Source organism: Oncorhynchus mykiss, chromosome 4, assembly GCF_057628025.1.
Source record: "Oncorhynchus mykiss isolate SJ-2025 chromosome 4, ASM5762802v1, whole genome shotgun sequence".
Taxonomy (NCBI): domain Eukaryota; kingdom Metazoa; phylum Chordata; class Actinopteri; order Salmoniformes; family Salmonidae; genus Oncorhynchus; species Oncorhynchus mykiss.
The window spans coordinates 8882620-8910156 of record NC_143025.1 but is presented as its reverse complement, the minus strand read 5'-3'; the positions used below and the strand labels follow the sequence as shown (position 1 = coordinate 8910156).

The window sequence follows — 27537 nt, the reverse complement described above, 5'->3', positions numbered from 1 at the left end:
ATGGTTCAGTCCGCAGGTTAGAGAGACTGGGTAGTGTAGTGATTAAATGGTTCAGTCCGTAGGTTAGAGAGACTGGGTAGTGTAGTGATTAAATGGTTCAGTCCGTAGGTTAGAGAGACTGGGTAGTGTAGTGATTAAATGGTTCAGTCCGTAGGTTAGAGAGACTGGGTAGTGTAGTGATTAAATGGTTCAGTCCGTAGGTTAGAGAGACTGGGTAGTGTATATGGATTTTTACTGATTTAACAAGTAATGGTTAAACAATCCGCCAAACTTTAATACAAAAATATGGTCATAAGAAATGATTATAAAAGTATTGCACGAGAATAGTCATGTTCTTATACAAACCACTGTTCGCTGTATTGTGATATATGTTTTAAAGGCAAGTCAACTCCATTGTTTGTTTTTTTAGAGGCAGTTGCATGATGACCAATGTGCAAAGCCTAATCGTGTTATAATCACATTATGATATTCATAAGGGAAAATCCCTCCACATCTGTCACATAGCAAATCCTATTGCCTCTAATGACAATGAAATATGACATTCCCTTGGAGGTCAATAGTGATCAGGTCTCCATGTGAAATTTGTGTGACTGCCTTTTGTAAGGACACCTTTCTTTCTTTCTGTGTGGAGCTCCCTATTGGTCCATGCAATATTCTGAGGTCTCCCCATTGGTCCATACGATGTTCCAAGTTCCCCATTGGTTCATATGATATTCAGAGTTCCACATTGGTTCATATGATATTCCAAGTTCCCCATTGGTTCATATGATATTCAGAGTTCCCCATTGGTGATATTCAGGGTTGGTCCATATGATATTCCAAGTTCCCCATTGGACCATATATGATATTCAAAGTACCTCATTGGTCCATACGATATTCAGATATCCTGATTTATGTGGTCCATGTGTAACCAGGCCAGGGCAGCCCAGCTCTGCGGCATTGTAGTAGTGTTTCAGTAGTGTTTAAATGGTAAGAGTCCCCTATCCTCACTGGGTCCATCTGTGTATCCCCAGCCAGACCCATACTGTACATATAGCTGTCTCCAGCCAGACCCATACTGTACATATAGCTGTGTATCTCCTGCCAGAGCTATACTGTACATATAGCTGTGTATCCCTGGCCAGAGCTCTACTGTACATATAGCTGTCTCCAGCCATACTGTACTTAAAGCTCTGTCTCACATGTCCTCCTCAGATAGGCTTAGTCTCAATCGCCCGTATTATCTCTTGCTCAATCCTTATGTCCTGGGTGTTGATGTCGGCATCTCCCACCTGGCCGTTCTCATACCTAAAGAGAGAGAGAGAGAAAGAGAGAGAGCGAGATAGAGAGAGAGAGAGAGATTTTGGGTTGTGTTCATTAGGGCACGAAACATTTTTAAACAGAAAATGTGTTTTTGGACAAGTCCATGGTAGTCGCTCCCTGTTTCAGTCTGTTTTCTTTCATTTGGTGTCTAATAAACACAACCCTGATGTATGTAGTCCTAATAGCTGTGTTGTGTTTCAGTGAAAGGGGATTGAAAGGTCAGTTTAGTTTACTGAAGCTCCATGCTCACACAAAGAAGAATCGTGTACAGACGTGGTCGGATATTGGACACACCCACGTGTCCCCATGTTTCTGAAGGTCCTTTGATGTTATCACTGAGGAAACAATAATCAATCTATCAGTCAATCGATTGCTTTATACATTTTATAGACCGGGGGGGGGGGGGGGGGGGGGGCTCCACGACAGACTATTGGGAAAAACCTGATTCATAGACCAATCAAATAAGCTTCAGGCTACAAATGCAGGACAGTCATGTCTGTTTATTTTGATGATTTTGATGTTTTCTGTACCTTCACAAAGTGCGATGCAGTTTAAATTCCTGCTCTGAAGAAACCTGGACTGGCCCTGTCTTTCCTGGAAGGACAAAGAGTTACTGTAAAAACACATTCAATATAACTTGGAACAAAATCATTTCTTTACTTAGATGTGCCTGTATGTAATTCTGTTCCAGTAGTCTGTTTTGTTGTACAGTATGTCAATGTCTTCAGATGTACCTGTTGTACGGTGTTGATACGGTTGTAACGTTTGCCCAGCTCCTGTTTGGTGGTCACGTGGTGCTGTCCTTTACCCATTCCTGAGTATCCATATGAGACGCTAGAGACAGGACTCAGGTAGATACCCTTCCCGTACGTAGCACCATGCAGCTTGTACAGGACATTTGAACAAAGGGTGAACTGAAGGACATTTGAACAAAGGTTGAACTGAAGGACATTTGAACAAAGGTTGAACTGAAGGACATTTGAACAAAGGGTGAACTGAAGGACATTTGAACAAAGGTTGAACTGAAGGACATTTGAACAAAGGGTGAACTGAAGGACATTTGAACAAAGGTTGAACTGAAGGACATTTGAACAAAGGTTGAACTGAAGGACATTTGAACAAAGGGTGAACTGAAGGACATTTGAACAAAGGTTGAACTGAAGGACATTTGAACAAAGGGTGAACTGAAGGACATTTGAACAAAGGTTGAACTGAAGGACATTTGAACAAAGGGTGAACTGAAGGCAACCATTTTATCAGAGTTGAAGGGAAAAAAAAAAGTTGTTCTTTTCTTTTTTTAACGTTTTAAAAGACTACCATATCAGATAGACAGGAGATCTAGAATTGTCGTCCCTTGGCACAATTATCTACGATTACATTTTTTAGAAATGAATGCGTTTGTTACTTTGAGTGTTACATACCTGCAGTTTTGTGCATGAGGCGTTGACAAGTCCATTTCTCAGAATAGAATGCCAGTTCTCTATGTGGGAACCACTGGAGAAACAGAATGACAGAGATGTTCGAGTGACTATAAAATGGTGTGTGCATGTGTGTGTGTGTGAGTGAGAGACTTACTGGAATGCGAAGGTGCTGCCATATAGTTTCCTAGCGACCCGGAAGTGTGCTTCTTTAGCAGGAGGGCTACTGGTTAATAGGAACTGATGTGGAGTGTGCATGAACTTCAGTTGCTATGTAGGAGGCGGAACAAAAATAATTAGGGAAAAGAAAAACGCACGAGAGAATGTTCGGTGTATAAGGGTGAAGCTGGACATGTGGCTGACACTTTGAGCAGAACAAAATCTGACTTGAGTACAGTCAGGGGAGCAACTTTCACAGCGGTATTGTCCCAGCGTACCCTGTTCAGCGGGAGCTTGACAATATGTGATCTGTTGCTTGATGTGATCCATTGAAGCAGAGGGTGAGCAAGAGGATCTATGGAGTCCATCTGTTTCTTGATTGATGAATACGGACCCTGAAAAACAGTTTGTGATCATACATAGTAAAGTGAATGAGTCGGTAGATGAAGAGACATTTGAAAACGTTTGAATGTGTGATTTCATTGGTTGCGTTAGTCACCTGGGTCATCTCCCTGATGGTCATGATGCTGTCCAGAGCTTTCTGCAGTCGATCGTAGCTCTTCTTCTGTGACAGAAGTAAACACGTTATACAGGTTAGTTTCAGTAAAAAGGAAGACCTGTAAGAGATACTTTTAATGGTCAGACATTCGGTGCGCACTGTAAAGTCTGCTTCATCAGCCAGGTCTCACACCACTGTAAAGTCTGATTCATCAACCAGGTCTCACACCACTGTAAAGTCTGATTCATCAGCCAGGTCTCACACCAATCAGCCAAGTCTCACACCACTGTAAAGTCTGCTTCATCAGCCAGGTCTCACACCACTGTAAAGTCTGCTTCATCAACCAGGTCTCACACCACTGTAAAGTCTGATTTATCAGCCAGGTCTCACATCACTGTAAAGTCTGCTTCATCAACCAGGTCTCACACCACTGTAAAGTCTGATTCATCAACCAGGTCTCACACCACTGTAAAGTCTGCTTCATCAACCAGGTCTCACACCACTGTAAAGTCTGATTCATCAACCAGGTCTCACACCACTGTAAAGTCTGCTTCATCAACCAGGTCTCACACCACTGTAAAGTCTGATTCATCAACCAGGTCTCACACCACTGTAAAGTCTGCTTCATCAACCAGGTCTCACACCACTGTAAAGTCTGATTCATCAACCAGGTCTCACACCACTGTAAAGTCTGATTCATCAGCCAGGTCTCACACCAATCAGCCAAGTCTCACACCACTGTAAAGTCTGCTTCATCAGCCAGGTCTCACACCAATCAGCCAGGTCTCACACCACTGTAAAGTCTGCTTCATCAGCCAGGTCTCACACCACTGTAAAGTCTGCTTCATCAGCCAGGTCTCACACCACTGTAAAGTCTGATTTATCAACCAGGTCTCACACCACTGTAAAGTCTGCTTCATCAACCAGGTCTCACACCACTGTAAAGTCTGCTTCATCAACCAGGTCTCACACCACTGTAAAGTCTGATTTATCAGCCAGGTCTCACACCACTGTAAAGTCTGATTCATCAACCAGGTCTCACACCACTGTAAAGTCTGCTTCATCAACCAGGTCTCACACCACTGTAAAGTCTGATTCATCAACCAGGTCTCACACCACTGTAAAGTCTGCTTCATCAACCAGGTCTCACACCACTGTAAAGTCTGATTCATCAACCAGGTCTCACACCACTGTAAAGTCTGCTTCATCAACCAGGTCTCACACCACTGTAAAGTCTGATTCATCAACCAGGTCTCACACCCCTGTAAAGTCTGCTTCATCAACCAGGTCTCACACCACTGTAAAGTCTGCTTCATCAACCAGGTCTCACACTACTGTAAAGTCTGCTTCATCAACCAGGTCTCACACCACTGTAAAGTCGGATTCATCAACCAGGTCTCACACCACTGTAAAGTCAGATTTATCAGCCAGGTCTGCAGTGAGTTGATGAGGTCATGTGGCCTGAACAGTGTGCTAGTCCAGTACCTTGGGACTGAAGGCCAGAGACTTGGGGTTGTATGGGTCGACCTCAATACCTTGGGACTGAAGGCCAGAGACTTGGGGTTGTATGGGTCGACAACAGTACCTTGGGACTGAAGGTCAGAGACTTGGGGTTGTATGGGTCGACAACAGTACCTTGGTACTGAAGGCCAGAGACTTGGGTTTGTATGGGTCGACCTCAGTACCTTGGGACTGAAGGCCAGAGACTTGGGGTTGTATGGGTCGACCTCAGTACCTTGGGACTGAAGGCCAGAGACTTGGGGTTGTATGGTTCGACAACAGTACCTTGGGACTGAAGGCCAGAGACTTGGGGTTGTATGGGTCGACAACAGTACCTTGGGACTGAAGGCCAGAGACTTGGGGTTGTATGGGTCGACAACAGTACCTTGGGACTGAAGGCCAGAGACTTGGGGTTGTATGGGGTCGACCTCAGTACCTTGGGACTGAAGGCCAGAGACTTGGGGTTGTATGGGGTCGACCTCCGTACCTTGGGACTGAAGGCCAGAGACTTGGGGTTGTATGGGTCGACCACAGAGGGGTATGGCTCGAAGATGATACTCTTCCGGGAGGACTCCAGAGCTGCCCGGCACATGGCTACCAACAAGTCCACTACCTGGAGGTCAAAACCCAGTACAGTAGTTATAATCACTGGTGTGTGTGTGTGTGTGTGTGTGTTTATGTGTGTGTGTGTGTGTGTATTTGTCTTACCTCTGCTCCATTCGACACCTCCTCTGCAGCTCCTGCCATCACTCCCAAGGTGTAGAAAGAAAACACGCACAGTTCCCTGCTACACACTGCAGGCTGTAAACACACACAGTTCCCTGCTACACACTGCAGGCTGTAAACACACACAGTTCCCTGCTACACACTGCAGGCTGTAAACACACACAGTTCCCTGCTACACACTGCAGGCTGTAAACACACACAGTTCCCTGCTACACACTGCAGGCTGTAAACACACACAGTTCCCTGCTACACACTGCAGGCTGTAAACACACACAGTTCCCTGCTACACACTGCAGACTGTAAACACTCAGATAAAATTAAACTATTATAGTAACTACTATATTTCTGTAGTAAAGCCATCCAGTTAACATAATCTTTGAATTAACTTTACTTATATACTGCATGTATAATTCCTTGTTATGTGGTTGTAGTAAGCATGTATTGTCCCCCAATACTGTCTCAGAATTATCCGGACTAAATAACAGACGTTTTAAGAGAGCATACCTTCAACATAGAGGCGTATTGAAAGATGTGTTGTTCGTCACAGACCACACAGTATTCATTCAGAGTGGGGATTCTCTGTTCTGCGTATTTCATTACCTACAATCCACACAGAAAGGAATGAGTCAATGTTATGACGTATTACTATAGCAGATGAGAAAATGATAATATCCCCCGTTACTGTGGTTATATTTCTGCCTCAGTAAACACATCTGAAAAATGGCCTTGCCTCAAGCCGTTCAAGGGTTTGTTTTGCCGTCTGACAACATGAGATTAACCTGAGTACTGTATAAAACCTGAGATTAACCTGGATACTGTATAAAACCTGAGATTAACCTGGATACTGTATAAAACCTGAGATTAACCTGAATACTGTATAAAACCTGAGATTAACCTGGATACTGTATAAAACATGAGATTAACCTGAATACTGTATAAAACCTGAGATTAACCTGGATACTGTATAAAACCTGAGATTAACCTGGATACTGTATAAAATCTGAGATTAACCTGGATACTGTATAAAACCTGAGATTAACCTGGATACTGTATAAAACCTGAGATTAACCTGGATACTGTATAAAACCTGAGATTAACCTGGATACTGTATAAAACCTGAGATTAACCTGGATACTGTATAAAACCTGAGATTAACCTGGATACTGTATAAAACCTGAGATTAACCTGGATACTGTTTAAAACCTGAGATTAACCTGGATACTGTATAAAACCTGAGATTAACCTGAATACTGTATAAAACCTGAGATTAACCTGGATACTGTATAAAACCTGAGATTAACCTGGATACTGTATAAAACCTGAGATTAACCTGGATACTGTTTAAAACCTGAGATTAACCTGGATACTGTATAAAACCTGAGATTAACCTGGATACTGTATAAAACCTGAGATTAACCTGAGTACTGTATAAAACCTGAGATTAACCTGGATACTGTATAAAACCTGAGATTAACCTGGATACTGTATAAAACCTGAGATTAACCTGGATACTGTATAAAACCTGATCTTAACCTGAATACTGTATAAAACCTGAGATTAACCTGAGTACTGTATAAAACCTGAGATTAACCTGAGTACTGTATAAAACCTGAGATTAACCTGAATACTGTATAAAACCTGAGATTAACCTGAATACTGTATAAAACCTGAGATTAACCTGGATACTGTATAAAACCTGAGATTAACCTGGATACTGTATAAAACCTGAGATTAACCTGGATACTGTATAAAACCTGAGATTAACCTGGATACTGTATAAAACCTGAGATTAACCTGGATACTGTATAAAACCTGAGATTAACCTGGATACTGTATGAACTTGAGATTAACCTGGATACTGTATAAAACCTGAGATTAACCTGGATACTGTTTAAAACCTGAGATTAACCTGGATACTGTATAAAACCTGAGATTAACCTGGATACTGTATAAAACCTGAGATTAACCTGGATACTGTATAAAACCTGAGATTAACCTGGATACTGTATAAAACTTGAGATTAACCTGGATACTGTATAAAACCTGAGATTAACCTGGATACTGTTTAAAACCTGAGATTAACCTGAATACTGTATAAAACCTGAGATTAACCTGGATACTGTATAAAATCTGAGATTAACCTGGATATTGTTTAAAACCTGAGATTAACCTGAATACTGTATACAACATGAGATTAACTTGAATACTGTTTAAAACCTGAGATTAACCTGGATACTGTTTAAAACCTGAGATTAACCTGGATACTGTATAAAACCTGAGATTAACCTGGATACTGTATAAATGCTCTCAACAAAGTTTCAACAAGAGCCCATTACATCATTCACTCACTCATTCACTAAATTTGCTGACGGTTCAGGCAGAATTGCATATTATGTCAGTTAGAGCAAAAGTATTGGTCCTTACCTGTACTAAGAACCCATGTTGCAGGGTGGGGGCTGACTTGCACTGAATAAAGGCTTGGGATGAGAACAGCAGCTCAATCAGCTGTTTAGTTGTGATGTGAGCCGGAGACTTGACAGCAGACACCGCCACCCTCTGAGGAGAGAAGAGAGGACGTGATGTCACATGGGATGGATAGAAACCAAAACATGATGAAAATAATGTGGACACTGAAGATGGCTAATTTGAATGAGCAAATACACAAACAAGTTACAACAATTTCAAGCATTTTAGTAACCATATATGGCATTAGCTCGGTTCTGTATTTATTTGTGTTTTGTTGCCACAGCAATCATAGGAGTACAGAAACCAGGCTAACATGGCATTAATGAGACCTGCACTCAGAAAAAAATATGCTATCTAGAACCTAAAAAGGTTCTTCAGCTGTCCCAATAGGAGAACCCTTAGAAGAACCCTTTTTGGTTCTTTGAGGAAAAGATTATGATTATTAGAAAGCAAATTACGGACTCCTCCTTAAATCTGCGTATTCCTTCAAAGCTCAGTTGTCCTGAGTCTGCACAACTCTGCCAGGACCTAGGATCAAGAGAGACGCTCAAGTGTTTTAGTACTATATCTCTTGACACAATGATGAAAATAATCATGGCCTCTAAACCTTCAAGCTGCATACTGGACCCTATTCCAACTAAACTACTGAAAGAGCTGCTTCCTGTGCTTGGCCCTCCTATGTTGAACATAATAAACGGCTCTCTATCCACCGGATGTGTACCAAACTCACTAAAAGTGGCAGTAATAAAGCCTCTCTTGAAAAAGCCAAACCTTGACCCAGAAAATATAAAAAACTATCGGCCTATATCGAATCTTCCATTCCTCTCAAAAATTTTAGAAAAGGCTGTTGCGCAACAACTCACTGCCTTCCTGAAGACAAACAATGTATACGAAATGCTTCAGTCTGGTTTTAGACCCCATCATAGCACTGAGACGGCACTTGTGAAGGTGGTAAATTACATTTTAATGGCATCGGACCGAGGCTCTGCATCTGTCCTCGTGCTCCTAGACCTTAGTGCTGCTTTTGATACCATCGATCACCACATTCTTTTGGAGAGATTGGAAACCCAAATTGGTCTACACGGACAAGTTCTGGCCTGGTTTAGATCTTATCTGTCGGAAAGATATCAGTTTGTCTCTGTGAATGGTTTGTCCTCTGACAAATCAACTGTAAATTTCGGTGTTCCTCAAGGTTCCGTTTTAGGACCACTATTGTTTTCACTATATATTTTACCTCTTGGGGATGTTATTCGAAAACATAATGTTAACTTTCACTGCTATGCGGATGACACACAGCTGTACATCTCAATTAAACACGGTGAAGCCCCAAAATTGCCCTTGCTAGAAGAATGTGTTTCAGACATAAGGAAGTGGATGGCTGCAAACTTTCTACTTTTAAACTCGGACAAAACAGAGATGCTTGTTCTAGGTCCCAAGAAACAAAGAGATCTTCTGTTGAATCTGACAATTAATCTTAATGGTTGTACAGTCGTCTCAAATAAAACTGTGAAGGACCTCGGCGTTACTCTGGACCCTGATCTCTCTTTTGAAGAACATATCAAGACCATTTCAAGGACAGCTTTTTTCCATCTACGTAACATTGCAAAAATCAGAAACTTTCTGTCCAAAAATGATGCAGAAAAATTAATCCATGCTTTTGTCACTTCTAGGTTAGACTACTGCAATGCTCTACTTTCCGGCTACCCGGATAAAGCACTAAATAAACTTCAGTTAGTGCTAAATACGGCTGCTAGAATCCTGACTAGAACCCAAAAATTTGATCATATTACTCCAGTGCTAGCCTCTCTACACTGGCTTCCTGTCAAAGCAAGGGCTGATTTCAAGGTTTTACTGCTAACCTACAAAGCATTACATGGGCTTGCTCCTACCTATCTCTCTGATTTGGTCCTGCCGTACATACCTACACGTACGCTACGGTCACAAGACGCAGGCCTCCTAATTGTCCCTAGAATTTTTAAGCAAACAGCTGGAGGCAGGGCTTTCTCCTATAGAGCTCCATTTTTATGGAACGATCTGCCTACCCATGTCAGAGACGCAAACTCGGTCTCAACCTTTAAGTCTCTACTGAAGACTCATCTCTTCAGTGGGTCATATGATTGAGTGTAGTCTGGCCCAGGAGTGGGAGGGTGAACGGAAAGGCTCTGGAGCAACGAACCGCCCTTGCTGTCTTTGCCTGGCCGGTTCCCCTCTTCCCACTGGGATTCTCTGCCTCTAACCCTATTACAGGGGCTGAGTCACTGGCTTTACTGGGGCTCTCTCATGCCGTCCCTGGAGGGGGTGCGTCACCTGAGTGGGTTGAGTCACTGATGTGGTCATCCTGTCTGGGTTGGCGCCCCCCCCCCCCCCCCCTTGGGTTGTGCCGTGGCGGAGGTCTTTGTGGGCTATACTCAGCCTTTTTCTCAGGATGGTAAGTTGGTGGTTGAAGATATCCCTCTAGTGGTGTGGGGGCTGTGCTTTGGCAAAGTGGGTGGGGTTATATCCTTCCTGTTTGGCCCTGTCCGGGGGTGTCCTCGGAGTGGGCCACAGTGTCTCCTGACCCCTCCTGTCTCAGCCTCCAGTATTTATGCTGCAGTAGTTTATGTGTCGGGGGGCTAGGGTCAGTTTGTTATATCTGGAGTACTTCTCCTGTCCTATTTGGTGTCCTGTGTGAATCTAAGTGTGCGTTCTCTAATTCTCTCCTCTCTTTCTCTCTCTCGGAGGACCTGAGCCCTAGGACCATGCCCCAGGACTACCTGACATGATGACTCCTTGCTGTCCCCAGTCCACCTGGCTGTGCTGCTGCTCCAGTTTCAACTGTTCTGCCTTATTATTATTCGACCATGCTGGTCATTTATGAACATTTGAACATCTTGGCCATGTTCTGTTATAATCTCCACCCGGCACAGCCAGAAGAGGACTGGCCATCCCACATATGCTCTCTCTAATTCTCTCTTTCTTTCTCTCTCTCGGAGGACCTGAGCCCTAGGACCATGCCCCAGGACTACCTGACATGATGACTCCTTGCTGTCCCCAGTCCACCTGACTGTGCTGCTGCTCCAGTTTCAACTATTCTGCCTTATTATTATTCGACCATGCTGGTCATTTATGAACATTTGAACATCTTGACCATGTTTTGTTATAATCTCCACCCGGCACAGCCAGAAGAGGACTGGCCACCCCACATAGCCTGGTTCCTCTCTAGGTTTCTTCCTAGGTTTTGGCCTTTCTAGGGAGTTTTTCCTAGCCACCGTGCTTCTACACCTGCATTGCTTGCTGTTTGGGGTTTTAGGCTGGGTTTCTGTACAGCACTTTGAGATATCAGCTGATGTACGAAGGGCTATATAAATACATTTGATTTGATTTGGTTTGGTTCCAGAACGCTTTTAGTTCCCTTTTGGGTTCCATGTAGAACCCTTTCCACAGAGGAACTTAAAAGGGTTCCACATGGAACCAAAAAAGGTACTACCTAGCTGATGATGAGGTCCTGGCCATAATAGGTAGGTAGTTGAGGATAGCTGATGATAGGTCCTGGCCATACCTTGCCATTAGTTGTGTACGTGAGGAGTTCTCCTCTGGTGTTCTTGATGGTGTAAGCCATTGTCCGATTCATAAGGCGATTCACTTTCAGCTCCGGTCCAATCATCTTCACCTTCAGAACATGCTCCTGGCCACTGGACCTGGGTCACACAGGGAAGGGAGCAGAGAATGTGATGACACTGAGAACGAAAGATCCATGAAACTACAAGCCTTTGGAGAAACAACCCTTAGACCTAACATTAACCACTCTTGTATATCTGAGGATTTGATAGGTTTGTGAAATTTGGTAATTCCTTCACCTTGCCTTCTAATAGGTTGGATGGAATTGATGTCATATTGCTTAAACCTATTCAGAATACACCACTGGGCTAATGATACAGAAGTGCACTGAGGCTGAGTGTGGACTGCAGCTGTGTACTTGGACATGGGCGAGAGGATGCTGAGTCCAGCCCTGAACCTCTTGATGGTTCCTCCAGGTTTGAACCAAGTGTGTCTGGTCTTCTGTTGGGCCGTGAGGGTTTCATTACTCAGGTACTTCCACTGCTGGGACACAAAGCTAGAGATGACCCTGAGAGAGAGAGAGAGAGGAGAAGGAGGAGGAGGAGGAGGAGGAAGAAGAAGGAGAGAGAGAGAGAGAGAGAGAGAGAGAGAGGAGAAGGAGGAGGAGGAAGAAGGAGAGAGAGAAAGAGAGAGAGAGAGAGAGAGAGAGAGAGGGGAGAAGGAGGAGGAGGAAGAAGGAGAGAGAGAGAGAGCGGAGAAGGAGGAGGAGGAAGAAGGAGAGAGAGAGAGAGGAGAAGGAGGAGGAGGAAGAAGGAGAGAGAGAGAGAGAGAGAGAGAGAGAGGAGAAGGAGGAGGAGGAAGAAGGAGAGAGAGAGAGAGAGAGGAGAAGGAGGAGGAGGAAGAAGGAGAGAGAGAGAGAGAGAGAGAGAGGAGAAGGAGGAGGAGGAAGAAGGAGAGAGAGAGAGAGAGAGAGAGAGGAGAAGGAGGAGGAGGAAGAAGGAGAGAGAGAGAGAGAGAGAGGAGAAGGAGGAGGAGGAAGAAGGAGAGAGAGAGAGAGAGAGAGAGAGAGGAGAAGGAGGAGGAGGAGGAGGAAGAAGGAGAGAGAGAGAGAGAGAGGAGAAGGAGGAGGAGGAAGAAGGAGAGAGATGTCATCACTGACGTCCATTGCTTTGCTTTTTGTTCTGTCCACTCCATTGCCTCCACAGATGTATCTTTTCACATTCTTAGTAGTTTTAATATTAAAACCTATGTACAGAGTGTGATTTGAAATCTCTAGACTAGACTAGACTAGACTAATCTAAACTAGACAAAATTAGACTAGACTAATCTAATCTAGACTAATCTAGACTAGACTAAACTAAACTAGATAAGACTAATCTAAACAAGACTAGACTAATCTAAACTAGACTAGACTACTCTAGACTAGACTAGACTAATCTAAACTAGACTAGACTAATCTAGTCTAGACTAAATTAGACTAGACTAATCTAATCTAATCTAGAATAGACTAATCTAGTCTAGCCTAGACTAGACTAATCTAGACTAAAACTAAACTAGACTAGACTAATCTAGTCTAGACTACACTAATCTAGACTAGACTAAACTAAACTAGACAAGACTAATCTAAACAAGACTAGACTAATCTAAACTGGACTAGACTACTCTAGACTAGACTAGACTAATCTAAACTAGACTAGACTAATCTAGTCTAGACTAAATTAGACTAGACTATTCTAATCTAAACTAGACTAGACTAGACTAGACTAAACTAGACTAATCTAGACTAGACTAATCTAGACTAGACTAATCTAGACTAGACTAGACTAAACTAGACTAGACTAGACTAGAATAGAACTCTAGGTCTATAGGGAGTCTTATGATGCTCACTTCTGCAGCTGTAGTCCCAGGCTGAATCCTTCTCTGTTAGAAGGTTGGAACACCTCCACAGAGGGTGCTGGTCCATTCAGGTATTGGGACAGTGAGAAGCGCAGCCGGACAATAATAGGCTCTGTTGGGATGATCTTCCAGGCCCTGGCTACTTCATCCTGGAGACAAGACAGGAAACTGTGTCAGAAACATGGAAAGATCCCCAGGGACATCCTAGACAACATGGGAAGATCCCCAGGGACATCCTAGACAACATGAGAAGATCCCCAGGGACATCAACATGAGAAGATCCCCAGGGACATCCTAGACAACATGGGAAGATCCCCAGGGACATCGACATGGGAAGATCCCCAGGGACATCAACAAGGGAAGATCCCCAGGGACATCAACAAGGGAAGATCCCCAGGGACATCAACAAGGGAAGATCCCCAGGGACATCGACATGGGAAGATCCCCAGGGACATTGACATGGGAAGATCCCCAGGGACATCAACATGGGAAGATCCCCAGGGACATCGACATGGGAAGATCCCCAGGGACATCGACAAGGGAAAATCCCCAGGGACATCAACATGAGAAGATCCCCAGGGACATCAACATGGGAAGATCCCCAGGGACATCAACATGGGAAGATCCCCAGGGACATCAACATGGGGAGATCCCCAGGGACATCAACAAGGGAAGATCCCCAGGGACATCAACATGGGAAGATCCTCAGGGACATCCTAGACAACATGAGAAGATCCCCAGGGACATCAACATGGGAAGATCCCCAGGGACATCAACAAGGGAAGATCCCCAGGGACATCAACATGAGAAGATCCCCAGGGACATCCTAGACAACATGGGAAGATCCCCAGGGACATCGACATGGGAAGATCCCCAGGGACATCAACAAGGGAAGATCCCCAGGGACATCAACATGGGAAGATCCCCAGGGACATCAACAAGGGAAGATCCCCAGGGACATCAACATGGGAAGATCCTCAGGGACATCCTAGGACAACATGAGAAGATCCCCAGGGACATCAACATGGGAAGATCCCCAGGGACATCAACAAGGGAAGATCCCCAGGGACATCAACATGAGAAGATCCCCAGGGACATCCTAGACAACATGGGAAGATCCCCAGGGACATCGACATGGGAAGATCCCCAGGGACATCAACAAGGGAAGATCCCCAGGGACATCAACAAGGGAAGATCCCCAGGGACATCAACAAGGGAAGATCCCCAGGGACATCGACATGGGAAGATCCCCAGGGACATCGACATGGGAAGATCCCCAGGGACAACAACATGGGAAGATCCCCAGGGACATCGACATGGGAAGATCCCCAGGGACATCAATAAGGGAAGATCCCCAGGGACATCAACAAGGGAAGATCCCCAGGGACATCAACATGAGAAGATCCCCAGGGACATCAACATGGGAAGATTCCCAGGGACATCAACATGGGAAGATCCCCAGGGACATCAACAAGGGAAGATCCCCAGGGACATCAACATGGGAAGATCCTCAAGGACATCCTAGACAACATGAGAAGATCCCCAGGGACATCAACATGGGAAGATCCCCAGGGACATCAACAAGGGAAGATCCCCAGGGACATCGACATGGGAAGATCCCCAGGGATATCCTAGACAACATGGGAAGATCCCCAGGGACGTCAACAAGGGAAAATCCCCAGGGACATCAACATGGGAAGATCCTCAGGGACATCCTAGACAACATGAGAAAATCCCCAGGGACATCAACATGGGAAGATCCCCAGGGACATCAACAAGGGAAGATCCCCAGGGACATCAACATGGGAAGATCCCCAGGGATATCCTAGACAACATGGGAAGATCCCCAGGGACGTCAACAAGGGAAAATCCCCAGGGACATCAACATGGGAAGATCCCCAGGGACATCAACATGGGAAGATCCCCAGGGACATCAACATGGGAAGATTACCAGGGACATCAACAAGGGAAAATCCCCAGGGACATCAACATGGGAAGATCCCCAAGGACATCAACATGGGAAGATCCCCAGGGACGTCAACAAGGGAAAATCCCCAGGGACATCAACATGGGAAGATCCTCAGGGACATCCTAGACAACATGAGAAGATCCCCAGGGACATCAACATGGGAAGATCCCCAGGGATATCCTAAACAACATGGGAAGATCCCCAGGGACGTCAACAAGGGAAAATCCCCAGGGACATCAACATGGAAAGATCCCCAGGGACATCAACATGGGAAGATCCCCAGGGACATCAACATGGGAAGATTCCCAGGGACATCAACAAGGGAAAATTCCCAGGGACATCAACATGGGAAGATCCCCAGGGACATCAACATGGGAAGATCCCCAGGGACATCAACAAGGGAAAATCCCCAGGGACATCAACATGGGAAGATCCCCAGGGACATCAACATGGGAAGATCCCCAGGGACATCAACATGGGAAGATCCCCAGGGACATCAACATGGGAAGATCCCCAGGGACATCTATATATAGAACTTAAAATATATACTTGTATGTGATGCATATCATGATTATGGTGAGTAGTGTAGTCGACTCACATCCAGGAAGCTGACATTGATTAGCATGTCAACGTCCACATCGTCAATAGACCCATGCTCTCTGGAGAGGAGGAAGAAGAAGACAGGAAGAAGGTCATGAGTCATTTACACTCTAGTCCTTTACTCTCTAGTCATTTACACTCTAGTCACCCCCCCCCCCCCCGTTAACTCAAACCACATCCTACTATCTCTGTCAGTAAGTGAAGCAATGCCAAGGTTTCTATGTAACTTGTCGTACCTGACGGAGACAGCCGTGTCAGCGTAGATGGCCTTCACCGAATCTATGTCCATGTCCAGCTGAGGATGTCTGTAGAGGTCAGTAGCACAGCCCTCCTACAGAGAGAGACAACAACACATGTACCTTAGAGACAAACCCTGTTAGTTAACTACCTTAAACAGTACTAGACAGAATAGCTTCAAAAAGAACACAGAGAGAGAGAGAGAGGGGGGGGGGAGAGAGCGAGAGCGAGAGAGAGAGCCAGAGAGAGAGAGAGAGAGAGAGAAAGAGAGAGAGAGAGAAAATAACCAGTTAACACCACAGCATTGACACACAACCACACACACAACCACACCTAATGAACAAAACCAGATGGCCATGACAGAGAGTAAAATAGAATATTACACTGAACACAATACCTTCAAATACAACAGGGAGTACAACAGAGAGTACAACAGAGAATACAACAGGGAGTACAACAGAGAGTACAACAGAGAGTACAACAGAGAGTACAACAGAGAATACAACAGGGAGTACACCAGGGAGCACAACATACAACAGAGAGTACAACAGGGAGTACAACAGAGAATACAACAGGGAGTACACCAGAGAGCACAATATACAACAGAGAGTACAACAGGGAGTACAACATACAACAGAGAGTACAACAGAGAGTACAACAGGAAGTACAACAGAGAATACAACAGGGAGTACAACAGAGAATACAACAGGGAGTACACCAGGGAGAACAACATACAACAGAGAGTACAACAGGAAGTACAACAGAGAATATAACAGGGAGTACAACAGAGAATACAACAGGGAGTACAACATACAACAGAGGGTACAACAGAGAATACAACAGGAAGTACAACAGAGAATACAACAGGAAGTACAACAGAGAATACAACAGGGAGTACAACATACAACAGAGAGTATAACAGAGAGTACAACAGAGAGTACAACAGGAAGTACAACAGAGAATACAACAGGGAGTACAACAGAGAATACAACAGGAAGTACAACAGAGAATACAACAGGAAGTACAACAGGAAGTACAGCAGAGAATACAACAGGGAGTACAACATACAACAGAGAGTATAACAGAGAGTACAACAGAGAGTACAACAGGAAGTACAACAGAGAATACAACAGGAAGTACAACAGAGAATACAACAGGAAGTACAACAGAGAATACAACAGGAAGTAACAACAGAGAATACAACAGGGAGTACACAAAATGCCACTAATGCGTTACAGTCCATGGGAAGTTCTGATCAGATGTTTCACGGGGTCAGTGCCTCCTAACAAACCTACAAAACAACGAAGCAGGCTACTAGTGTTTCCGTTACTAACGCTGATTTTGTACGCATGTCGAAGAAGATTTAGCTTGTAAGGATTCTGATATGTGGTTATTTTTGCTACTTTAGCTGAATGGACTGATCGTGAGTGGCCTGCTAAATTACTTAAAATATGCATGTACTCTGAGGAGAGCTCAGGGGCTGTACTGTATGATCAGCTGGCTAACAGAGTCAAGGGGCTGTACTGTAGGATCAGCTGGCTAACAGAGTCAAGGGGCTGTACTGTAGGATCAGCTGGCTAACAGTCAAGGGGCTGTACTGTAGGATCAGCTGGCTAACAGAGTCAAGGGGCTGTACTGTAGGATCAGCTGGCTAACAGAGTCAAGAGGCTGTACTGTAGGATCAGCTGGCTAACAGAGTCAAGGGGCTGTACTGTAGGATCAGCTGGCTAACAGAGTCAAGGGGCTATACGTTAGCCTTGCTCTCCGTGAATCATTCCTAATCTCCACACAGTGAGAGTCACAACACATAGATGGAATCATTCCTAATCTCCCCACACTGAGAGTCACAACACATAGATATAATCATTCCTAATCTCCACACACTGAGAGTCACAACACATAGATATAATCATTCCTAATCTCCACACACTGAGAGTCACAACACATAGATAGAATCATTCAGAGCCAAAGACGTACAAGCAAAGTTGCTTTGGGTCTCTGCTACATACTGTATAGCCCAATGGTGCTTGTGTTAGGACTTGTTTTGAAAGAGGACCTCTGTTGTATACAAACCAGAAAACAGTGCTGTGAAAAGGGATTTGCCTCCTTTCTAATCTTCTCTACTTGACATATTTCTGATACTGAATGTTATCAGATCTTCAACCAAAACCTAATATTATATAAAGGGAGCCAGAGTGAACAAATAACAAAACAATTACATACTTATTTCATTCATTTCATGAAGCTATACAATACCCAATTCTCCCTGTGTGAAAAAAGTAATTGCCCCTTTACACTCAATAACTAGCTGTGTCATCTTTACACTCATTCTTTACACTACCACCCCCATGCTTGACCATTGGTATGAGGCGGCAGGTGCCGTTAGGGTCAGCAGGTAGCCTAGTGATTAGAGCGTTGGACTAGTAACCGTGAAGGTTGCAAGATCGAATCCACAAGATGACAAGGTCAAAATTTGTCATTCTCCCCCTGAACAAGGCAGTTAACCCACTGCTCCTAGGTCATCATTGAAAATAAGAATTTGTTCTTTATCTGACTTGCCGAGTTCAATAAAGGTTAAATTAAAAAATATGTACAAAATGAGGATCTTACTGTGCAGTGCTTGGTTTTCACCAGGCATAATGGGACCCATGTCGTCCATTACGTTATACTTTTGACTCATCTGTCCATAGAACATTCTTCCAAGAGTCTTGATGATCATCCAGGTGCTTTTTGAAAAACAGGAGTCTTTAAGGATGAGACGGGTCCCATTATGTCTGGCGAAAACCAGTCATTGCAGCTAAAGGTGGCACAACCAGTTACTGAGCGTAAGGGGGCATTATAATGTTCTCACACAGGGGAATTGGGTGTTGTATAACTTTGTTAATTACAAAAAAAAATTAAACTAAGTATACATGTTTTTGGAGTTATTTGTGAACTCAGGGGCGGCAGGGTAGCCTAGTGGTTAGAGCGTTGGACTAGTAACCGAAAGGTTGCAAGTTCATATCCCGAGCTGACAACCTGAACAGGCACTGTTCCTAGGCCGTCATTGAAAATAAGAATTTGTTCTTAACTGACTTGCCTTAAATAAATTATCTGATATTAGGTTTTTGGTTGAAGATCTGACAATGTCAGAAATATACAAAAATAGAGAAAATCAGAAATAGGACAAATACATTTTCACGGCTCTACATCAACCATTGTGAGCTACTGTACATCAACCCATATGGCTGGTTTTCGCCAGACATAATGGGACCCATTGAGAGCTATGGTACATCAACCCATATAGCTCCATTGTGAGCTACTGTACATCAACCCATATAGCTCCATTGAGAGCTACTGTACATAAACCCATATAGCACCATTGAGAGCTACGGTACATCAACCCATATAGCTCCATTGAGAGCTACGGTACATCAACCCATATTGCACCATTGTGAGCTACTGTACATCAACCCATATAGCACCATTGAAAGCTACTGTACATCAACCCATATAGCTCCATTGTGAGCTACTGTACATCAACCCATATAGCTCCATTGTGAGCTACTGTACATCAACCCATATAGCACCATTGAGAGCTACGGTACATCAACCCATATAGCACCATTGTCAGCTACTCTACATCAACCCATATAGCTCCATTGAGAGCTACGGTACATCAACCCATATAGCACCATTGAGAGCTACGGTACATCAACCCATATAGCTCCATTGAGAGCTACGGTACATCAACCCATATAGCATAATTGAGAGCTACGGTACATCAACCCATATAGCTCCATTGTGAGCTACTGTATGAACATTTTTACATGGATTTCGCATAAGAACTCCTCCAACTCCTCGGTCCAACTCTCCACTTCATCCGATTGGTTGTCCGTCCAGTCACACTCTTCTGATTGGTTATCAGTACAGTGGCACTCATCGGATTGGTTGTTGGTCCAGCGCTGACACTCAATGTCCTGTTGTTGGTCAAAAATGGAAGGACGCTTTGAGTCATACAGGTTAACTGAACTGTAGTCATACAGGTTAACTGTACTGTAGTTATACAGGTTAACTGTACTGTAGTTATACAGGTTAACTGTACTGTAGTTATACAGGTTAACTGTACTGTAGTTATACAGGTTAACTGTACTGTAGTTATACAGGTTAACTGTACTGTAGTTATACAGGTTAACTGTACTGTAGTTATACAGGTTAACTGTACTGTAGTCATACAGGTTAACTGTACTATAGTCATACAGGTTAATACAGGTTAACTGTACTATAGTCATATAGGTTAATACAGGTTAACTGTACTGTAGTTATACAGGTTAACTGTACTGTAGTCATACAGGTTAACTGTACTGTAGTCATACAGGTTAACTGTACTGTAGTCATACAGGTTAATACAGGTTAACTGTACTGTAGTCATACAGGTTAATACAGGTTAACTGTACTGTAGTCATACAGGTTAACTGTACTGTAGTCATACAGGTTAACTGTACTGTAGTCATACAGGTTAATACAGGTTAACTGTACTGTAGTCATACAGGTTAACTGTACTGTAGTCATACAGATTAATACAGGTTAACTGTACTGTAGTCATACAGGTTAATACAGGTTAACTGTACTGTAGTCATACAGGTTAATACAGGTTAACTGTACTGTAGTTATACAGATTAATACAGGTTAACTGTACTGTAGTTATACAGGTTAATACAGGTTAACTGTACTGTAGTCACACAGGTTAACTGTACTGTAGTCATACAGGTTAACTGTACTGTAGTCATACAGATTAATACAGGTTAACTGTACTGTAGTTATACAGGTTAATACAGGTTAACTGTACTGTAGTCACACAGGTTAACTGTACTGTAGTCATACAGGTTAACTGTACTGTAGTCATACAGGTTAACTGTACTGTAGTCATACAGGTTAATACAGGTTAACTGTACTGTAGTCATACAGGTTAATACAGGTTAACTGTACTGTAGTCATACAGGTTAACTGTACTGTAGTCATACAGGTTAACTGTACTGTAGTCATACAGGTTAACTGTACTGTAGTCATACAGGTTAATACAGGTTAACTGTACTGTAGTTATACAGGTTAACTGTACTATAGTCATATAGGTTAATACAGGTTAACTGTACTGTAGTCATACAGGTTAACTGTACTGTAGTCATACAGGTTAATACAGGTTAACTGTACTGTAGTCATCCAGGTTAATACAGGTTAACTGTACTGTAGTTATACAGGTTAATACAGGTTAACTGTACTGTAGTCATATAGGTTAATACAGGTTAACTGTACTGCAGTTATACAGGTTAACTGTACTGTAGTCATACAGGTTAATACAGGTTAACTGTACTGTAGTTATACAGGTTAATACAGGTTAACTGTACTGTAGTCATACAGGTTAACTGTACTGTAGTCATACAGGTTAACTGTACTGTAGTCATACAGGTTAATACAGGTTAACTGTACTGTAGTCATACAGGTTAATACAGGTTAACTGTACTGTAGTCATACAGGTTAATACAGGTTAACTGTACTGTAGTTATACAGGTTAACTGTACTGTAGTCATACAGGTTAATACAGGTTAACTGTACTGTAGTTATACAGGTTAACTGTACTGTAGTCATATAGGTTAACTGTACTGTAGTCATACAGGTTAATACAGGTTAACTGTACTGTAGTTATACAGGTTAACTGTACTATAGTCATATAGGTTAATACAGGTTAACTGTACTGTAGTCATACAGGTTAACTGTACTGTAGTCATACAGGTTAACTGTACTGTAGTCATACAGGTTAACTGTACTGTAGTCATACAGGTTAACTGTACTGTAGTCATACAGGTTAACTGTACTATAGTCATATAGGTTAATACAGGTTAACTGTACTGTAGTCATACAGGTTAACTGTACTGTAGTCATACAGGTTAACTGTACTGTAGTCATACAGGTTAACTGTACTGTAGTCATACAGGTTAACTGTACTGTAGTCATACAGGTTAATACAGGTTAACTGTACTGTAGTTATACAGGTTAATACAGGTTAACTGTACTGTAGTTATACAGGTTAACTGTACTGTAGTCATACAGGTTAACTGTACTGTAGTCATACAGGTTAATACAGGTTAACTGTACTGTAGTTATACAGGTTAATACAGGTTAACTGTACTGTAGTTATACAGGTTAATACAGGTTAACTGTACTGTAGTCATACAGGTTAACTGTACTGTAGTCATACAGGTTAACTGTACTGTAGTTATACAGGTTAACTGTACTGTAGTCATACAGGTTAACTGTACTGTAGTTATACAGGTTAACTGTACTGTAGTCATACAGGTTAACTGTACTGTAGACTACAGATGGAAAGAGGGAGGAGGCATGAGAAAGTAACAGACAGAGGGAGGAGGCTGTACATGACATATTTACACAATAGAAACATGGACTCGCCATCTGGTCAGTTCTTGGCTCCTCTTCAACGACAGTCTTCACTCTCCAGTCCAGTAGTGATCGATGATGTAAACCAGCAGGTTGTTGTGGTAGTCAACACATATGATCTTAAACACTTTACCTGTCCCCATGGTGATCGCATCTGCAACAATAAATTAGTGTACATTAGTACTTATATATACACTGAGTGTATATTAGTTCTCTCAGTACTTATATATACACTGAGTGTACATTAGTCCCCTCAGTACTTATATATACACTGAGTGTACATTAGTCCCCTCAGTACTTATATATATATACACTGAGTATACATTAGTCCCCTCAGTACTTATATATACACTGAGTGTACATTAGTCCCCTCAGTACTTATATATACACTGAGTGTACATTAGTCCCCTCAGTACTTATATATACACTGAGTGTACATTAGTCCCCTCAGTACTTATATATACACTGAGTGTACATTAGTCCCCTCAGTACTTATATATACACTGAGTGGACAAAACATTAGGAACACCTGCTCTTTCAATGACACAGACTGACCAGGTGAATTCAGGTGAAAGCTGTGATCCCTTATTGATGTCACTTGTTAAATCCACTTCAATTAGTGTAGATGAAGGAAGAGGAGACGGGTTAACTTGTTACTGCAGTGAGCTAAATCAGGATCACACAGAGTGTTTCCTGGTAATCTTTAACAAATCTATTTTAAGAACAAAAGGAAACACCTCACACACACATGGATATGGGCTTAAAGAAGAGAAGACACCTGGACCAAGTCAGATATAGAGAAATGTGTTACATTTTGAGTTTGCATCCCAATATTACACTTTATATACATCACAGAAGACTGAAATATAACAAAACTGTTTTGACATAGAAACACTGGATTTTCCATGTCATTTTAAAAATATTAATTATGAAATTATGAAAAATATGAATAACATTCCACCCATGAGGCCACTAGGTCATTTGATTGCAGGAAAGGGCAGGATAATGATTTTTAAGCATTGAGACATGGTATGCCATCCAGAGGTTGAATGGGCAAGACAAACTATTTAATTGCCATTGAACGGGACCTGGACAGCTGATGAAACTGAGGAGTATTTCTGTCTGTATTAAAAAATATAGAAAATCTAATTCTGATTGTGGGTGGGCCTTTGCCCTCCCAGGCCCAGCCATGGCTGCGCCCCTGCCCAGTCATGTGAAATCTATAGATTAGGGCATAATGAATATGGACTGATTTTCCTTTTTGTTCAGTATACAATATTTTGTTTGTTTTTGAAAATAAATATATTTTATTGCGGTTTAGATGGTGCAAGGATTCTCTACACTTGCTTGTTTTGTCACATACGGTATAGTGACATTTGGCAAACTATTAGAATTAGAATATTAGAATACTATTAGAATTAGAATATTAGAATACTATTAGAATTAGAATATTAGAATACTATTAGAATTAGAATATTAGAATACTATTAGAATTAGAATATTAGAATACTATTAGAATTAGAATATTAGAATATTATTAGAATTAGAATATTAGAATACTATTAGAATTAGAATATTAGAATACTATTAGAATTAGAATATTAGAATACTATTAGAATTAGAATATTAGAATACTATTAGAATTAGAATATTAGAATACTATTAGAATTTTGGCAACCATGAATTTGCAGAGCGATTTCTGCATTTTGACGATTTCCATTTTCTTTGTACCCTAGGTGACTTCTAGGAAGATTTTAACCCACTAAACCCCCCCAAAAAAACATTTCCTGAAGTTTCACCATCATTGTAAAGCCCTGGTTATTTTGTATCTTAGACAAAGTCATTTATGTAGATTATTGTGTATTTTAATGTGATTGGTGATTCAACCCTGTTACGTGAACTGAACTCTTATTTTAATACTGTAAAACTTTATAGATATATATATATATATATCTGTGTTCAATATTTCTTTCAAAAGAAACATTGAACATCTAATGGTCAATTCTGGTGTTTTGTGGGTAAAAACTGGGCGGGTTGAGCATAACACATCAACAATTTTACCCTGTTAGACAGGCTAGAAATGTATTAACAATGTCATTCATTTTGTTGTTGTGAATCTTGCATTCAATTTGCCCCTCCCTGCTGCACACAACAAGCCTCCATTCCCCTTGTGAGGATACATGGCTGATTTAACTAGTAATTACCAGTTGGGAGGGGGGGGGGGGGGGGGGGGGGGCATATGGAGAATTCCCACTTCCCACTTGGTTACGAATGCACCAATACCACTGGTAACCGTCCACTGTTGGGCTGTATACTATCACTCATTGGAAGTAGAGGTCGACCTACACTTTTGAAAAAACTTTCTTTTTTTTAACTCACCCTTCACAATCAAAATTATACCACGGCCAAAGTTTTGGCTTTGTGGCCCCCCCCAAAAAATTCTCCCCTGATCGAAAATAAGAGTCATTTAGGAACCACTTTGGCCATCCTGTAGACTAGATGTTATAGCCATGCATTTCTGGAATACTGTCGGGCATTACCTGCATTTCTGGAATACTGTCAGGCATTATCTGCAATACTCTCGGGCATTATCTGCATTTGAGCAAAGATGGAAATGTATCTACGTGTATTTGACACAATGTTTTTTTGCCCCATACGGGATACCTCAACAAGTTCAACAAGTTGATTCTGATTCTTAGTCCACCTGTTGATTCTGCTAAGGGCTCTAATGTTTTTTATTTTACTAGGCAAGTCAGTTAAGAACAAATTCTTATTTTCAATGAACAGTGGGTTAACTGCCTGTTCAGGGGCAGAACGACAGATTTGTACCTTGTCAGCTCAGGGGTTTGAACTTGCAACCTTTCGGTTACTAGTCCAACGCTCTAACCACTAGGCTACCCTGCCGCCCCTAACCACTAGGCTCATATGTGATCAAGAAATACCAGGATTTAGCCTCTCGAGTGGCGCAGCGGTCAAGGCATTACTATAGACACGGTTTTATATCCTGGGCTGTGCCACAACCGGCCGTGGCCTGGAGTCCCATAGGATGATGCCCAATTGGGCCAGCGTCATCCGGGTTAGGGGAGGATTTGGCCTGGGAGGCTTTACTTGGCTCATCATAATCTAGCGACTCCTTGTGGCGGTCCAGGTGCCTGCAGGCTGACCTCGATCGCCAGTTGAACAGTGTTTCCTCCGACACATTGGTGCGGCTGGATTTGGTGTTAAGCTGGCGGGTGTTAAGGAGCGAGGTTTCTGGAGGACACATGACTCCACCTTTGTCTCCCCCGAGCCCGTTGGGGAGTTGCAGCGATGAGATAAGATTGAAATTGGGGAGAAAAAGGAGGGGTAAAATACCCCAAAATAAAAAATAAAAGACATGCCAGGATGTACTATAAAAGACAAGATAAACAGTCCACTGTCACTGTGGTGCATTTAAGGAATTATAGATTTTTATACAACGGGTTACCAAAATATTCAAATAAGGATGAATTTAACCAATCAGCATGCAGGATTAGACCCACCCGTTGTATAAATAACAATAATTCCATTCTTACCTTTTCGAGAACAGGAGAACCCGCAGTGTCCAATGGGTTAATTTATAAAAAGTCGCTGGAACTCCAATGTAAAAAAGAAAATAAAAATAAAAACTGAAATAGGAAAAAAAGGACAAAAAGAAAAGGCAAAGAAAAGTAATATGAACAGGATCCAATCAAAAGGAGTAACCCTTAACACATTTGTAAAGGCATCTGTTCCATTGTTCATAGGAAGCAGGTTCCAGTCCGTATGGAGCGACTGTCGGCGTGCAGTAATCCAGGTAATCCACACTAAACTGTATCTGTGACTCCCAATGGTAATACGAAAGGTCTGTGGGTGTCTGTCTGTCTGCTTGCTTGCCTGCCCTGCCCTGCCTGCCTGTCTGCTCGTCTGTCTGTCTGCCTGCATTCCTGCCTGCCCTTTCTTTCTGATTGTCCTTCTGTCTGTCTGCCCTTTCTTTCTGTCTGTCTGTCTGTCTGCCTGTCTGTCTGTCTGTCTGTCTGCCTGTCTGTCTGTCTGTCTGTCTGCCTGCTTGTCTGTCTGTCTGTCTGTCTGTCTGTCTGTCTGTCTGTCTGTCTGTCTGTCTGTCTGTCTGTCTGTCTGTCAGCTGTAGGTCCTGTAGGAGGCTGATCACAAAAAACTGACCCATGAGGAGAGGAGAGGAGAGGAGAGGAGAGGAGAGGAGAGGAGAGGAGAGGAGAGGAGAGGGTTATTAGGGAGATTGAGGTATCAAGAGAAAATAGATGTGATCAAAACACTTTAGGTCTCTCTGTTAATCTATTCAAGTCATAGTTAGTTTATTGTAAGGTTTGGATAGAAACCCATTTCAACACATACCTTCAATTTAGTTCAACGTGATTTGTATGTGCCATGTCGGAGACCTTCGTGTACTATAAATAATTTACAGAATGAGGGGTAGTCTGGTAGCCTGTAGCCTGGTCCCAAATCTATTTGTGCTATCTTGCCAACACGGGAGGGGCTAATACATGAATAGACATTGACCAGTTGCTAAGACAGCACAAACAGATCTGGGACCAGGCTAGGGCAGCTACAGTGTGGTGGGGAGGGGCGTGAAGAAACAGAGACAGATGCAGCCTCCAGTCTTAGTCTCCTTGGAGCTGATTGGTACTGTATCATGCTAATCTCAAAGGTCTGGCCATTGTTACAAGAGACACCACACAGTCAACTCAAAATAACATACAAAAATACTTAGTATCATCTCACACTTACATGGCGTGCAGGGAAGCTAAAGTAATTCCACT

The 27537-nt window shown here is 42.7% G+C and overlaps 1 protein-coding gene across 1 annotated transcript; it reads right to left on the bottom strand.

Moving 5' to 3' along the window:
• Positions 1-247: 247 nt before the first annotated feature.
• Positions 248-27256, bottom strand: LOC110522715 (protein mono-ADP-ribosyltransferase PARP6). The gene is made up of 21 exons (XM_036969213.2): positions 27113-27256; positions 26296-26915; positions 22754-22895; positions 20119-20268; positions 16309-16403; positions 16071-16131; positions 13495-13652; positions 12026-12175; positions 11609-11747; positions 8029-8160; positions 6109-6204; positions 5587-5679; positions 5366-5491; positions 3379-3444; positions 3158-3274; positions 2878-2990; positions 2724-2796; positions 2037-2186; positions 1833-1896; positions 1553-1637; positions 248-1287 (listed from the first exon to the last, which is right to left on the bottom strand). Exons 3-21 carry the CDS (start codon positions 22754-22756, stop codon positions 1191-1193), a joined length of 1968 nt encoding a protein of 655 aa, XP_036825108.2. The 5' UTR covers positions 22757-22895; positions 26296-26915; positions 27113-27256; the 3' UTR covers positions 248-1190.
• Positions 27257-27537: the final 281 nt, after the last annotated feature.